Source organism: Melospiza georgiana, chromosome Z (genome assembly GCF_028018845.1).
Source record: "Melospiza georgiana isolate bMelGeo1 chromosome Z, bMelGeo1.pri, whole genome shotgun sequence".
Lineage (NCBI taxonomy): Eukaryota > Metazoa > Chordata > Aves > Passeriformes > Passerellidae > Melospiza > Melospiza georgiana.
The window spans coordinates 5275719-5292073 of NC_080465.1; the positions used below are offsets into that span (position 1 = coordinate 5275719).

The window sequence follows — 16355 nt, forward strand, 5'->3', positions numbered from 1 at the left end:
CTTCCCGGCTCCCTCAGCCTCTCCTGGGGCTCCATTCCCTTCCCAGCTCCGTTCCCCGCCCCGGCCACGCCGCAGCCCCTCCATTGCCCGTGTGAGGGCCCGGAGGTGCCGCAGCCCTCGAGGTGCGGCCTCAGCAGGGCCGGTCCAGGGACGGGCCCTGCCCCGCTCCCGCTGCCGCCCCAGGCCGGCACAGCCCCGGGGCCATCGGCCTCTGGGCCCCCGGGCACCCCTGGGCTATGTCCGGCTGCTGGCACAGCGCCCCCGGGGCCTGTCCCAGCCCCTTTCCCCCAGCCTGGAGCTCCACGGGGCTGTTGTGAGCCCAGGGCAGGACCCAGCACTGCCCCTGGCTGTCCCTCAGCCCATGGATCCGGGCTGGCCAGAGCCCTCTGCAGAGCCCTCCTGCCCTCCAGCACATCCACATCCCACCCAGCCTGGTGCTGTCAGGAGCTGCCTGAGGGGCCTGGATCCCCCCTTTGGTGAGGATGTCAAACAGGCCTGGCCAGCCCTGATCCCATGGGAGCCCCCCTGGTGCCAGCCCAGCCGGGTGTCCCTCCGTGTCCCACCGCTCCCAGCCCTGCCCTCAGCCCGCTCCTCCCCCGGGCACAGGGCCCTGTCCATGGGCAGCCAGTTCCTCCAGGAGATGCTGTGGGAGAAGGTGTCAAAGGCTCTGTGAAGCCCAGGCAGACACATCCACAGCCTGTCCCTGAGCCCTGAGCAGCTCACCTTGGCACAGGAGGAGATCAGCTTGGTCAGGCAGGATCTGCCTCTCCTAAACCCAGGCTGGCCGGGCCTGATGCCCTGGCTGTCCTGTCCCTGCTGCTGGTGGCACTCAAGGTGACCTGCTCCATGGCCTCCCTGGCACTGAGGGCATGTGACAGGCCTGTAATTCCCTGGATCCTCCTTCTGACCATTCCTGTAGATGCGTGTCACATTTGCCAACCTCCAGGGAACACGGACATCCCCAGTTCTCCTGGAGTGCTGGTAAATGATTGGAAGTGGCCCAGTGAGCTCTCAGCACCCCTGGGTGGATCCCATCCCACCGCTTGGGAGTGTCCAGGTGTTCTAGCAGCTCACTGACCATTCCCTTGTGGATTATGGGGGTAACATTCTGCTCCCATTCCTGTGCTGCAGCTCAGGATGCTGACCAAACAAGGTAAATGTACTGCCCAGTATTCTTCCTAATGAAGTTTGTCTTTGAAAAGAAATAAGTGCATATGCTTGGGAAAAAAATGCAGGCAAAGAACGTCTAGACCCAAATGAACCAGAAGGTAACTACAAACCACTTGTAAAACACTAATGTGGCAAAAAACACCTACATCTCAAATGCTTGCAAATAAGAGTCCAAGTAAGCCAACCACAAAAATATTGATGTGTTTCTACTTGCTAACTAAGATTTTTTTAAAGTGCCAGATAATATTTATAATGTGATAATATACTCTCATTTAAAAACATTTAAAAATATTTAAAAATATTTACTTTAGGAAATTAAGAAAATCTAGACCAATGCAATGTGAATTAGAACAATAGTTCAGTTACTTTTCTAGTTAAAGGCATTAAATCGGTACATTTTTATAATTTTACAAAGTGCAATATGATTAAGCCTTACTTAATGACTTTCTTATTTGGGACGTGCTACAGTGAACACCTGACAGTACAAATCAGTGTTATCAAAATTATACATAAGAACTGGGGGATAGGAAGACGTGAAACAAGTGATATAGTAGGGAAAAAAAAGATTGTCACATTTTTGAAACTATCTTTTTAACCTATAAGCATTTGAAGTTGTTGTAAGTACAAAAATTAGTAAACTTTTAACCACTATAAAAATTCATAGTTTTAACTCACAAATCCAACATGTGCATTTACACATAGCTTACACAAAACATCCCAAAAAGGCAAACCACATAACAGCCCTGTTCTCCTTTCCTTAGAGAAACTTCTCAGCCAGCCTAATCTGGAAGACACACATCTTCAAGACCATCACAAGGATTTCAAGTCTCTTATTCTGTTTTCTTTGCTGTTTTTTTCTTAGCACCCTCATGCTGCTCAGAAGGCTGGTCACAGACTGAAGAGCCGTTGGAAGATGTGGCACTTTCACCCTTCACTTTGGAAGGTGTCTTTTGTGAGCCAAAAAACATTTGGCACACTGCAGCCTCAATGGGAGCAAATGGAGAAGTTGCACATCTTGTCAACATCATTTTTACCTATGGAGAACAAGGATCAAGTTACAATAAAAGTTGTGATGGCTTCACAGGTAAACAAGCTAAAAGCAGAAGGGGTGTATGGCATTTTTAACTTTCTACACAAGGATGAGGCTGTGCAATCACCAACAGAATTCTGCTCATTTTAGCTGAAACTGGGCAAAGAATGCTTTTCTTTCTGACCAACACTCTTCACACAGCTATGAAGGGGATCTACAGGGACGTCAGAGAGGGATTTTTCCTCAGGAACTGTAGCAATAGGACAAGGGCGAATGGGAAAGAGGGGAAATTTGAGTTGGCTTCTAGGAAGCAATTCTTTAGTGAGGGTGGTGAGATACAGGTTTCCCTGAGATGTAACTTGTCACAGACATCTTTTATGAAAAATCCTTTCCTTAGGATTTTTCCTCCTGAGAAGCTCAGAGGCCTCAGGACAAAATGTAAACAGTGATTATCTGCTGCTGCGGAATGCAACAGGTGCATCTGGGATTGGGCTTATGTGGTTGTTTCTAATTAATGGCCAATCACAGTCAGCTGGCTCGGACTCTCTGTCCAAGCCACAAACCTTTGTTATCACTCTTTCTTTTTCTATTCTTAGCTAGCCTTCTGATGAAATCCTTTCTTCTATTATTTTAGTATAGTTTTAATAAAATATATATCATAAAATAATAAATCAAGTCTTCTGAAACATGGAGTCAGATCCTCATCTCTTCTCTCATCCTAAAACCCCTGTGAACACCGTCACAGTTGCTGATATCCCAACCCTGGTAATGTTCAGGACCAGGCTGGATAAAGCCTTGACAAGCCTGGCCTTGTAGAAGATGTCTCTGCCCATGGTAGGGGGATGGAACTGGATGATCTCTGAGGTCCCTTCCACCCCTTAGCATTGTATGACTCTATGTTTCCGTGAGCGATACACAAACAATGTGCATAAAAAACTCTCTGCAAGATTAATCATCCTGAGAGTAAATTGCATTTAATGGCACACATTTAAGGTGAAGACCAACTTTTATGTGTAAATTTTGTGCTTTTTCAAACTGAAAAACTAAACTGAGTGGCTTCCTTCCACTTAAATTGGAAGAATGGAATGTGTAATTCAATTTTGAATGTATAGGTCCATAATCAGACTTTAATTAGAAGTCCAAACAGCCATATTCATTCCATAAAGTGCAGAGATTTAGGCGGGCACCCCTTAAGACACGTAACTTGGAATCAGAATTGAAAAACCTGTTTTTCACATCTGGGTACTGGACAAGTTTATAATGCAACAGTTTCTACAGCTTTCAGAGATGTGACAAGTTTCTGGGAGACATTATTAAAACTATTCCAGATACACTGTTGCTTTATTAGTTTATTTGCTAAGTGGGCGCAAGTTCCTGACTGCCAGTACAACCATCAGGGTAAGGATTTAGTTCTCCAGTGCAGCTGGACAGCCAGCTCCTGTGGACACCTGCAATTTCTCACTTCCAGAATAACATTCCTCTCCTTCATTCCCAGCATCCACAGTTCAACAATGCCTTTATCATTTCAGATGGAAAATCAAGGACATAAGCTTCAAGTCTTGGTTCCCTACAGTTAACTTCTGCAGAATTAAACTTGTCAGCTCCTTCCCAGAAAGGAGACTGGCAACCACACTTCCACACATTCTCTGGTCTGTTCAACACCAGCTCTGAAGCTGTTAAAATTGCCAGATATCTGCTAACAGAGATTATGTTCTCTTATAAACTAGTAATCCAGAAGAAAGGCACCATCCCGGAAATGAACAATACAGGAGGGACTGAAGACTTCAATAGAGAAGTAGTGTCTATTTTATTACAAAATAGTTACACCTACTTCAAAGTAGTTTTGGTATGCGTTCCCTTCCCACGCAAACACTTATTTTGTGAACATTTTAAATCAAATGAGAATCCAGCTGGTTTGTTTTACAGACCCACTGGCAACTGCATAGGTACATGCAAAAGACAGAGAACAGGAGAATTTCTTTCTACAAGAATAAGCCTTTTTTTTTTTGAGATTACAGACATAGAAAGCCTGGAATATCAAGTACTAAGTGCCAAAATTCCTGATTTTTTTCTTTTCCTCCCTGTCCCCTGCATACATTGAACAGAATGTTCAACAGAACAGGTCTTCCATTCTGCTCATATCCAGAACTCTAAACACATTTCTTCAGCAGAAGCTGGCCTTCCCATCAAGCAGCATGCATTTCAACAATTAAATAAAATATCTGCTGTTATTTGGTCACTAGCAACTTTCAAATTCTTACCTTGAAGACAACAAGAAAGATGGTGTATAAAAACACAAGGTTGTGTTTTGCTATTGGCAAATACTGTCTGCGTTGCAGGGTGAAAAGAACTGCTCCTATCAAAGTTACCTTCACAGGGCTAGAAATCAAACAAAGAATGTTAATTTCTCTTCTCTGCTCTACAGTGGAAGCTGCTTGGAAAGCAAATCATGTTCTTAAGTGTGCAAAATAATTATTTCTGAATAGAACAAGTGAAAACTTGTGGCAACTGTGGTAAGATCCAAAATCCAGCTTTAATTAAATTAAGATTTTCATGTTATATAATATTACTACACTTTCTGTCCATAAATCATCAAGTCCAGCACTGCTTCAGACATCCAACAAACTCCTATTTGACAAATACTCCTCAAATCAATGCTCCTATTCAGACTTTATATGTCAGCTTGACTCTCTTCTTCCTCTCCCAATATATCTTATTGAAGAGTTAAATTACAGAGCTCACACTACTTGGACTAGACATAAAAACAGGTTCCTATACCATACTCGACGAGTTAGTTACTTCAAGGTGTTGAAGTCCAAGTCCAAGTCTTGGTCCAGTGTAAGACTCCAGCAGCTGTGGGGCTGTATCAACTTAAACCTGACTGGAGCCAGGCCTGTATTACCAGGTTTTGCCAACACAGCTGCGCTGACCAGAGACAGGCAAAGATTTCCACTCTATTTCCAGTTTACAGCAATCTTTGTTGTGGTACTAAATCCCTTCCTAGGTATGCAGCCAGAAAGCAAGAGATCTTTGGTCAGTTATCCAGAATTCTGTGCATTTCTTAATCTGCATGCGACATGTACAGGTGACATTCCTGTTATCACAGAGCACCTATTGTGGATCTGTTCTTCACTGTCTTTTCAGGAACCAAAAAACTACACCAAATTCCTGCTCAAGAAGCCCAAAAAACAACACTGTGTACACAGGCATCTCATCCATTTGCAATATGTTTGATGTTTTTAACTCTGTAACTTAGTTCAATTCAATGATCTTAAGACTTATACATAAACAAAACTTTTGTAATTTTTTTTCAGTTACTTTGAGCCATACCCACAGTGGGGAAGGAGAATATATGCAAGCGATGCCAATCAGTAAGCATTGTTCTGGTGTTGCACCTCTAAAGACATTTCTATTTGTGTCTACAGTGCTATTTATGACAGTCACCTTTTCTTTGTAAGTTTACTTTCAAGACTGCCATTTAGGCCCTGGCAAGAGAAAGAGAAACTCTAAATACTTAGAATTTCAGAAAAAGCCAACAACTAACACAATGCACAAAAAGTTGAAATATTGCCAAAGAGAAGGCTACAAATGTCTCTCCTGTTATTCTGTGTCTAGGGGTGGCTGCTGAAAGGCAAGATAGCTTTTTAAAAAAATAAAATTATTATTTTTAAAGACCTGACTGTAACCTGGGAAAGATCAAAAGAATTTTAGGAAATTATCACAGTGACCTTATCTTGACTTACAATAATAGCTTGTGGCTTTCCAGCCTGTTTCAATTCTCATTTTACAGAGAAAACCAGGAGGCATGTAATATTCCTCATTCTTTGCTCCTGCAAGAGAAGTAACTTTTCCCATCTTGCAGGTCATTTCTGCTATACTGAATAACCAATTTGTACTTTCTCAAATAATTGATGTCTTTGGAGGAAAATAGCACTGGCAGCAAAAGTAAGAGTGCCAGTGTTCAAAGGAAGCCATCTTAGTGATGCTCAGAAGATACACCAAAATTCACTTGTGTATTTCTAGTACCACTGTGCTTTCATTTTGGATAGAAGACCATGTCCCTGCAAGACAAACTGAGCCAAAACTGCTTTCTAGCAACTCTCCACTAGGTATTTACTACTTTCTGATAGGTTTTTGTTGACTTCTCTTCCCATTTGCAGCTCTTGGGCTGTGAACATACAATGATTAAAATATCTTCTAAAAGTCCCAAAGTTCATTGTCCCATCTTTCAAAGGATACACACCAAAACAGAGTACAAATATGTCCTAATGGTTTGGTTTTTGGGGGTTTTTTTTGGCTTCAACCACTGAAAGTAAACATCCACACCAAGAGCCAGCAAAACAACAGCTAACTTGTTGCAGGTTTTTAAAAAAACTTACTAGGACATGTGCAGGAGCTCATTGGTTTCAGGTTTCCACACTCCTCTCACCAGCTGCTCAAAGTTGGAAATTAAGCCACCACCAGCACCTGAAATTGCAGAGATTTATGGCAAGTTTCCATTGACTGCTACCACTGCTATGCCATTGCTCCCAGAAAAACTCATGACACCAGGGGCTAAATGTGGCACCAAAGCCCAGACTTAAAAGACTTAATCCAACCTCTTATGCAAGACTCAAACAACAAATAAGATGCAAACAAGACTCAAACAACAGGCACAAGACCTCAGGGGCTGAGATACTCAGCAAGAAGCTCAGGTCTGCCTGTAAGTGACAGCATCTGAACTGATGCAATCATCACATTCACACGTGTTGCTTTCCAGAGCAGCACAGAATCAAGCAGGAACAGGAGCTGCACAACTACTTTCTGAAGGGACTCTGATGGTGTGGCTGCAAATACAGCTGTCAGGAAGGTGGCTTCCAGAATTCCAAATGGCAGGCAGGCAACAAGGGTTATCCCCATATTAAAAACCAAGTCCCCATATTAAAAACCTAAGATACCCAGTTCTCTTCTTCAGCCTCATGCAAGGCAATAATGTTGTTGGAAAGTTCAGCAACAGCTACACAGAAGATTTACTTCTTTATTGTCATCAACTGCCCATCCTGCAAGCTCTCGTAAGACCTTCTGAAGGGAAGTCCCCTCCAAGTCCTTCAATGTCACCCTTAATTCAGGCAGAAAATCTGCAGCACAGGCTTTTTCCTTCAGGGGACATCAGACTGCATCAGGACTACCATGCCCAGCACAGCAAGGATGGTGCTACAGTTCTGCTGTAGGGGCTAGACATTTAAACACCACCCCAAAAAACCCCAAACCCTCAGAACAAGATGCTGTGCATGTTACCTCTGGCCCAGCCCACAGCCACCATGATAAGACAGGCATCTTTGTAGACAGTGTCTGCATGTGCAATGCCATCTGTGATCTTCCAGGTCCTTGTCACTTCTTTCATCCCTGCCACCAGAAGACGAAGAGGCAGAAAGGAAAAGCAGCGGCAGAATATGTCTTCTGGGCAGTAAAACACTAGATACCTGAAAATCATCAGGAAAAAAACATTAGTCACATTTTTGCTAAGGAATTATCTTTTCATAATCTTTAAATATGTTTTTAGAATGCGCCTAGCAATGCCTGATATACTACTGACAACTCAAAGTCTCGTGACACACATCTTGGAACAAATTTGAAAAGCCTCTGAGCACGCCTGAGCTTTTGCACCAAAACCAAACACTACTGCCTCACTGTCACAGAGAAAAACCTGTTCAAGTCCATGTGAAACAGTTTTACATTTTTCCAATTGTTCTGCACCTTATATATCTGCACTTTTTTATAATTCAAGTCATTAAAGTGGTATCTGATTGACTTTGTGTGGTTTGAGTTTATCTTGTGAGTTACTTTTTGTTTAGTTTGGTGTAGGGGGGTTTTTTTATTTTGGTTTTTTGTTTGGGATTTTTTTTAAATAGAATTACAACAGGGTGCTAAATTAAATGCTGACTCTGTGCTTCCAGACTGTAGATACCTGGAATTATATAACTTCAGCAAGAATGCCTCCACTAGTTAATGTCATACTACATGAAATGCATGGCTATTTTTAAACACATTTAACATCCTAGTACTCACCAATTCTAGCTTTTACAGCTTGCCAGTTACAAGCACACTTCTTTATTCAAAGCATTGAAAGAACACTACACAAAATATCTTTGATCAACTTGCTTTTAAAACCAAGTAAAGATGGCTAACAGTTAAATCCTAAGCAACAGTAAATTCTAAAAGATTAGATTATGTAGTGCTTTATTATATGTCTTCAATAATAAATAAAATTCAGTTCTTACTGAGACATTCACAAAAACCCAATCAAGATTAAGTATGTTGATTAAGTTATCTTAAGTAGATTATTTCAGCACAGGAGTAAGAGTAAAAATTGCATAAGAGCAGAGGAAGTGTTTAAAAAGAAGGATAAATTTTGTTTTCTTAAAAAAAAAAATAAGACACTGCCCCTTGCCTTAAGGTTTTTGATCTCAATCCTGCCTACCAAGAATTTCTGAGGCCCTTCCCTTTTTCTCTTATTGTAAAGATAAAGATATTGTAAAGATGCCTCTGTATGCAACCAGGCTTCAGCTGATATGAAGCCAAAGATGTAGAGAAAGGATGTATTTTACAGGCTACTGCCAAAAGCCATTTAAGCCACCTGCTCACCAATTCACACCAGAACTAATTTATATCTGCAGAATGTGGGTTTAGGACCCTGAAGCACTGGTGACAGGACTGAGGCTGGCCCTGAAGGCCCTCCACGGCATTCCTGCCTGTAATCTCTGCTGACAGCAGATGCCGCTGTCCTACAGACTATTCAGGAGCATTCCTCAAGCCCAGCACGACTCCACTCACTTCCCAGTCCCAAGTGTGGCTTGAGGAATTCCCTTGTGCACGATCTGGGACCAGGAATTAAGGTCACTACACTCAGGAAGAGGGGACTTCGTAAAGCTGGAAGCTTAAAACGTTTTGTAACATTCACAGCTGCTCAGTAAAACCTCCTTTAATTTCTGCACAGCAAATCACATTTGACCACGGCGAGTTAAGAGAAATCCTGCTCTCTTCAAGTGTACTCCTAGCTCGTGTCACTTGGAAAAAGCAATGAGTCTGCCCACATCAGACTGACACAACCAGAGGCAGATTCTGTTAATAATTCATTAATAATACATATTATTAATGTCACCAAATTAAATGCGTCATCTTCTACTACAACACAAAGATTAATAAAACTAATACATATACCCAGACAGATAAAAACACTTGTTTTCATTTTAATGAATTTACAACTGTAAAACTTATGGGGAAAGTGGAACTAAAGGATTTTAAGCAGGTCAGACTATCCAAATATAGTGATTGAGATTTCTAAACTCAAAACCCCACTGCTGCTCATAACTTTTGCTAAGTTTGAAGTTTTCTTCAAAGATCACTTTCTGGAACAAATGAACTCCACTGGAAGACCACATTTATATGACAATAACTCCAGAATGGTTTTTTTACACTCCAAAACAGGCCAAAATGCCTAATACTTGATGCAATCATACAATTCAGTTAGCTACTGTCTTCCACCACAACACCTGCCCTCCTGGGACTGAATGAAATACAGAAAAAAAAAGTGTCTGGTAGTAGGAGCTGGAGGAAAGGTGTGTCTTGGAACCTCAGTTACAGGAAAAGTCAAAATTTTTACATCAGGCAGGTTCTGATCTTCAAGAACTACTTTTTAAAAACTTGATTGCATTTATGACATATCTATATTCAGTAAATCAGCAATTGAATAACTTTATTAAAAAGTAATGTTTGCAGCTATTTGGCCAGGAATACTAAAAAAACCTAAGACAAGTCTAATCTAGCAACAGAGCATTTGGTTACACAACAGGCTGTAAGAGTTGCTCTCTGTTCCCAGAGAACAAGATCATAGAGAATGATCCTGGATGAAGAGACAGCATCCAAATCCACATTTTTAAGTAAAAATACATGGAACCTTGATGGTGTCAGTTTACAGCATACAGCTTCCTTAGAGCCAGTATCACTCATCTTACCCAGCTGTGGCTGCTTACCAGACTGAGGATGCCAGTAGAATATTTATGGTCTTTGCCAGAAATGCTACTGGAGGTTCTCCAAGCATCAAGGAGGACAAAACTGAGCCCCCAAAGCAATAAAGCATTGCACTAAACCAGCAGGCCAAGGGACTTCGGACCGACACTTCCGCAACTCCTGTGGGGAAAAAAAACAACAACACATAACTTTCTGCATAAACAGAAATGAAAACTGGAGAATAACATCATGTTTTAAAGGTCAGTATTTTTCAGTTTAGTTCCTTCGGGTAATGAAAAATTCTCCAGCAAACAGCAGGCTCTCACAGGAAAATTTTCCAGAAATACAAACCTCAGGGTAGGGTGACTTTAACTCAAACTCCTAAACAGAAGTGAAAGGCTGACACAAAGTGTTCTCTGAATTTCTTTTGTGCATTAGTTTGTTATATCTAGATACCAAGAGGAAAAAGCTTTCAGAGCATAGCAATGAGGTCTTGTTGTTAACAACCTGACACAGGGACACAGTTGCTTTCAAATTTGTATTAAAAACCCCTAAGTGGCTAATCTAAACAGGATTACTGACATTTTGGAGGGTTACTTTACGAATTACATTTCTGCTTTTGAGTGTTCCAAGAATTCAAGGTAACTATTTTCTCTTCTTTTCTCATAATATCCTGCTGTGATTGCTGGCCAAAACTGCATCCAAGATAATTATCAAATCGTTTTCACTTGCACTCTTGAAGAGAGGGAGGGAAAAAAGGTTACCTTGAACTATAATAATAAATGTAAATTTTCCTCATTATCAAAAGGTTGACAGTTTGTTAATTTCATCATCTTTAAAATGAACTATCATTTTAAAGTGCAAGTTAACAATGCCTAAAAGAGTACATAATATTCAAAGATTATACTGGAGGTAATGGGAAGCATTAACCATTTTCAGAGGAAAAAAACATTTTACCAAAGCTAGAAATATGCTCAAGTAGTTGTTTTGACTATTTCCTTCCACTTTAAAAGTTCAGGATTGCCAAAGCTTCCCCTTTACACTTGGTTCTGAGCTGTTTGCCTGAACAAGTTTAATTTTCTGTAGTCCAAAGGCTACAAGTTCACAAAAGTTCCAAAGTTCACAAAAGCACTACTGTCTGCCCCAAAATGAAATCTGACATCTGTTCCCAATTCAGAGTAGCTTGGGTTTATCAGACATTTCTGTGGGCAAAGAAGCTCCTACCAAAGATGAGAGGCTCAAACATTTAAAAAGGCATACAGCACTCTCAATTAATTCAATGCATTAACAAGTTTAGGTTTTAGTGTTCCATTTTAGTGCTGACATAGATATCAAGTACTGCAGCACTATCTAAAGGCCCATAAAACACGCAATTTATAAAAATGAGCACTCCTCAGCGTTACAGAACACTTGAATATAAAATAACATCTCTTTCATTTCTAACTATTTTGCAATTTATTTTTCAAACTGCAGTACCTAGTGCTCCAAGTTAAGACACTTGCAAATTATTAATGGCTTGTGTTTACTACTTTTGGAGTAGGTTTAAAATTAGGCCTCTGTTCTCTCTTCAGATCCATTCTCCTGCCTTCCAACAATCACCAGCTTCTCCACACTCCCTTTGCCCCACAACTAGCAGCAAGTGGTTTTCAGTTTTGAGGGCACATCCAGATTGCCCTCTACCAGTAAGCTCCACAGAAATGCAGGTAAATTTCTTCATTTTACAAGTAAAAGGTCAAGAAACTGGAACCTCTATTGCACTTCAAGATTTTTCTGTTGATCAGCACTAGAAATGGCTCAAATGCCAGTTTTTAACAAGGTTATATACACATCCTTGCTTCCTAACAAGGAATATACATAATACAGAAGACAATGAGGCAAAAATAGTTGATGTTAATTTAAAGATCATCTCAGCACTGCTACTTAAATTATTGCTAGGGTGTAGCCTTTCAGAAGACAAATTCAGTTTTAAGTAGGTCACATGTTTTTATACAAAGTGGTCATTTATATTTGTCCTCTGATGCATCCTCTAAAATTAACGAGGCACCACACAGCCACGCAATGGTGGATCTGCCAGAAGGCCGCCAGCCCCGCAGATGGACACTTCAGAAAGTTAGGGAAAGGTTTCAAAACACAAGGACTAATCTTGAATATGCTCTTAAGAATTGCTCCTGAACAACAGTAACATTAAAAAACAAACAAACAAAACCAAGGAAAAAACACCAAAAAACCCAAAATAAAACACCAAAACAAACACACAAAAATACACGAACAAACAGACAAAACAAACCCTTACCAACTAACTATTTCTAGTAGGAATATAATCTAATAGGATTATATCTGCTTTAAACTTTTCTGCATGTTCCAAATAGGCAATAATGCACACCACACACACAACTAGTGAGCCCACCAGGAGGATTTGTACACATTTTGTCTAGTACCTCGTTCAACCACATAGAATATCATTAGTTAAGATAAAGGCTTTATATAGTCAGACTTAACAGAGAAAAACTATGCTGAAGAGAAATTATTTCTCTTCAAATCACCTCAAACAGATCATAGAAAAATGTCAGGAACAAACCAAATATGACACATCCTCAATCACCAACAGCTTTTGCTGTCCCTCCATCCCATAAAAAGAAAATCGGCTGTTCTACAACTGGCTGGAGTTACAAGAAAGCAACTCCTAAGCCATCCTCAAAGCACTAGTCAAGAACTCTTCTTTTAAAACACACAGAAAGCAACAAGTTGGTTGTGACTGCTAAAGTTTGCCAGTCACAAGTGAGCAGGAAAGCCTGGCTAGGAGGATTGGGAAAGTCCCAGTTAGTGTGCACCCATCCATGATCCGAATGCCCACACTGAATCTGATTTAAAGCAGTGGGGGTGGGTTGGTATTTTAATGAGGCAGTAATCTGGGATAAAATAAATGTGGCTGTAACTTGACCACAAACTTCTTACATCACCAGGCACTCAAGGCTATCCCGTAATTTCCCTGTCAAATATAGCTACTGTTGTAAGTTTCCAAAAGGAACATAAAGCCTAGACAGCATTAATTGACGATAATATATCCATACTGAGTATTTGTAATAACTGCTATTTCAGTTATGATTTAATACTCAGTTCAAACCACTTGGGAAGTGAGAAACAGGCCAGCAGGCAGTCACCTGGATTACAGTTATTAATTCCAACTATTAGAAAATACTCAGGAGTTCTGAACTACCAGCTATTAAACCGAGAAAAGAAAAAAAAATAGCAGCGTATCTGACCAGACTTCTGACAGCAATTTTACTTTCCATAAGTGTTGTCTCACTAAAACTTGGCACAGAGGCCTCTCATCCTCATCTTTAGGTGTGCCTATTCCAGAGGAAAGTTTAAAAGCATTGCATGACAATGTCAGAAAGTCCCTTTCTAAGTGGAACAGACACATTACACAATGCCACAGCCCAGCACCCGTCAAAAATTTTAGCAGCATTAACAAAGTTTGGTGAAGATTCCAGAATGCATAAGCACTTTACACCAGTCTTCACAGTCTGTTAAGTGCACTTCCTCAGCAGATGGTCAAAATTCACCTTGGAACACTTAGGAACTGACCAAAGAACAAGCTCTCACTTAAACAAACAGTGCAGAGCCCTAGAAGTCTGAGCCAAGCAGCAGAGCCCAAATTTGCCCTAAAATCCCAATCCCAAAAGCCAGCTCAGTTTCCTACACAGTTATCACCTGGGATGCAGTTACTGTAAACGTGTCTAAACCCACACCACAAGCAGCTTGATTCTAAACACTGAAACAAGGCCAGCGTCTACATTTGTGACAGAAAAAAAAAAAAGAAATAAAAAAAAAATGGCTTGGAGTTAACAGCCACAGAACCACAGTGTAAACGATTTTCTGGAAGAGAGCATGCAGACTGAAGTGCCATGATGTGCTCTCATACAAAACCTTGTTAGTGGAAGTGGAGAGCTTGCTAAATTCACTTTACAATCCACAGGGTACAACGCTGACGAGTCGCTGGCACAGGACCGATCCATGAGAGTCCTGAGCTGTTTCCTACAAGGCAGAAAAGGCCTTAACACCCCCCCTGCACAAACAGGGTGTGTTTGAAGGATGTAAACTCTAGCTAATCTCCCCTCTCAGATGCAATTCTGGGCACAGAGATATTGGCCTTGTTACACACACACTTTCTGCATAAACCCAACTTCGAGGGGCCTCACCCCTTTTACTCCTCAGACTTCAAAACTGAAACAAACAAACAAACAACTGAATAAAAAAACGTAAAAGCTCTGCAACGAAACTCTTGGCTGATTTCGCCAGCGCCTCTTAACTTCTGGAAAGCGAGAAAAGCTTTGGCTGGGTGTCTTTAGCGGGCAGTGAGACAACGCTTATGGACAGACGGGCTAATGCAGGCGGCAGACAATCCCATTTGCACGGCCACGGGGTAACCCGGACAGCAGCTCCCTTCGGAGCCCCATCCTCACCCTGCCGGGGCCGGGCACCCCCCGGGACACACGGGAGAAACACCGGGATCCGCATGGGGGTGTGGGGTGTCCGCCCCGTCCCGCCTCGCCCCGCTCACCCCGCTGCTCCTTCAGCGCCAGCACGGAGGCGACATAATGCGCCAGGTCGAAGAAAGGGAACATGCGGAGGCGGGAGAAGCTCAGCGGCACCTGCCACAGCTCCATAGCCGGGCACGGAGCTCCCGGAGCACGGGAGAGCCCTGCGGACGCGGCTTGGCCCTGCCGGCCGCCGTCAGCGCGGGGCGGGGCGGGGCGGGCGCGGCGCCTCACGGGGCTGTCCCTCCCTCAGCCCCGCGGCTCCGCGCTCCGAGCCGCCTGCCCTGCCTTTTGCTTGCCTTTTTTTGGTCAGAATGCTGATAGTCCTGCACCATGCACAGTTTGAGGTCGGTTGTGGCCTCCCTCAGAGCCCCTGTTGTGTTTGTGTTGCTTCCCTGCGCACTTTGTGCACAGGTCGCTACACTCACCCAGATACACTTTTTTTCTCTTTTTTTTTTTTCTTTCCTGTTGAATATTTCTGAAACTCATCAAGAGCATTACCAACGTGTACGGTCGGTTCCACATGTGGTCTTTCCCAGGATGATGCTGTCTATCAGTTGCTGAGGGTATTAATGTACACCAGACGCTGCCAGAGCTCAGCAGAAGCGCTTTAATGCATCTTTACACCCATTTTGATAGCGAGGGCTAACTTTGCCTCCTTAAAGTTCTATATCCAGTGTTGCACCAATCCCACAGTATTTTCAGCAAAGCTATTTTCCTCGTGAACTGCCCAAGTGAAACATTTTTGAAGATCCGCTAACTCCAGTATACATGACATTTGCTTTTTCTTTGTTCACCAGACTCAGAGGGCCTGAAGGAAATTCGTGTAATGAGGATGGTTGGGGTTGGAGGTGCCAGGAAAATTATTCCACAAACACCAGAGGTTTATGTCTAAAAAGAAGACAGAGGAGTCCTTTTACTTTATTCAAATAAAGGGAGAGGCCAGGGGGCATTCCCCAGGGATCTCACATTTTGGAGGACTCAGTCTCCTTTTTATCCCAATTTCCTGGCTACATTTCCCTTCTCTCTTTCCCCATTTCTGAGGTACTTGAGAGGTTCTGACTCCCCGAACACCTGATACCAAAGATTTCCCCTCTGATGCATAACCGTCCCTTTTAGTTTTTAATTCTTATGGAATTTAGGGGGTTTTCTTCCTCATTGTTTCTTTGGTCTTTCAATGTCTAATTTCATTTATCAGCAAACCTAGAGTTTATTTGTAAAAGCAAATATCTTTTTCCATTCACCAACCAGTGGAATTCTTCTCATTGTTTCTTTTATCTCCCAGTGCTTGTTTTATCCACCAGCAGACCCATAGCTTGTTTGTAAAGACAAATCCACTGTTCTTCTCAGAGAGGACCTTAAAAAGTCATTCATGGGCAAGAATACCTTCCACAATCCCAGGTTTCTCCAAGCTCCATCTAGCCTGTCCTTGGACACTTCCAGGGATGGGGCAGCCACAGCTTCTCTGGACACCCTGTGCCAGGTCTCACCACCCTCACAAGGAAGAATTTCTTCCTTATATCTTATCTAGATCTATTCTCTTTCAGTATGAAGCTGTGAAAAACGCCAATCACTTGTTTTTAAAATTTTTAAAAGTTTAATGATAATAAAATGGTTATTAAAAT

At 42.0% G+C, this 16355-nt stretch overlaps 1 protein-coding gene across 1 annotated transcript; it reads right to left on the bottom strand.

The window, feature by feature from the left end:
• Positions 1-1509: 1509 nt before the first annotated feature.
• On the bottom strand, positions 1510-14908 carry TMEM38B (transmembrane protein 38B). The gene is made up of 6 exons (XM_058044385.1): positions 14754-14908; positions 10213-10369; positions 7478-7662; positions 6580-6667; positions 4462-4579; positions 1510-2204 (listed from the first exon to the last, which is right to left on the bottom strand). The coding sequence occupies exons 1-6, from the start codon at positions 14857-14859 to the stop codon at positions 2001-2003; spliced, it is 858 nt and encodes a 285-aa protein (XP_057900368.1). The 5' UTR covers positions 14860-14908; the 3' UTR covers positions 1510-2000.
• Positions 14909-16355: the final 1447 nt, after the last annotated feature.

Coding starts and splice junctions, on each gene's coding strand:
- TMEM38B (XM_058044385.1), bottom strand. CDS start 14,859: ATGGAGCTGTGGCAGGTGCCGCTGAGCTTCTCCCGCCTCCGCATGTTC. Junction 10,370..14,753: donor GGCGCTGAAGGAGCAGCGGG/GTGAGCGGGGCG, acceptor TTTTCCCCACAG/GAGTTGCGGAAGTGTCGGTC. Junction 2,205..4,461: donor TCTTTCTTGTTGTCTTCAAG/GTAAGAATTTGA, acceptor TGTTCTCCATAG/GTAAAAATGATGTTGACAAG.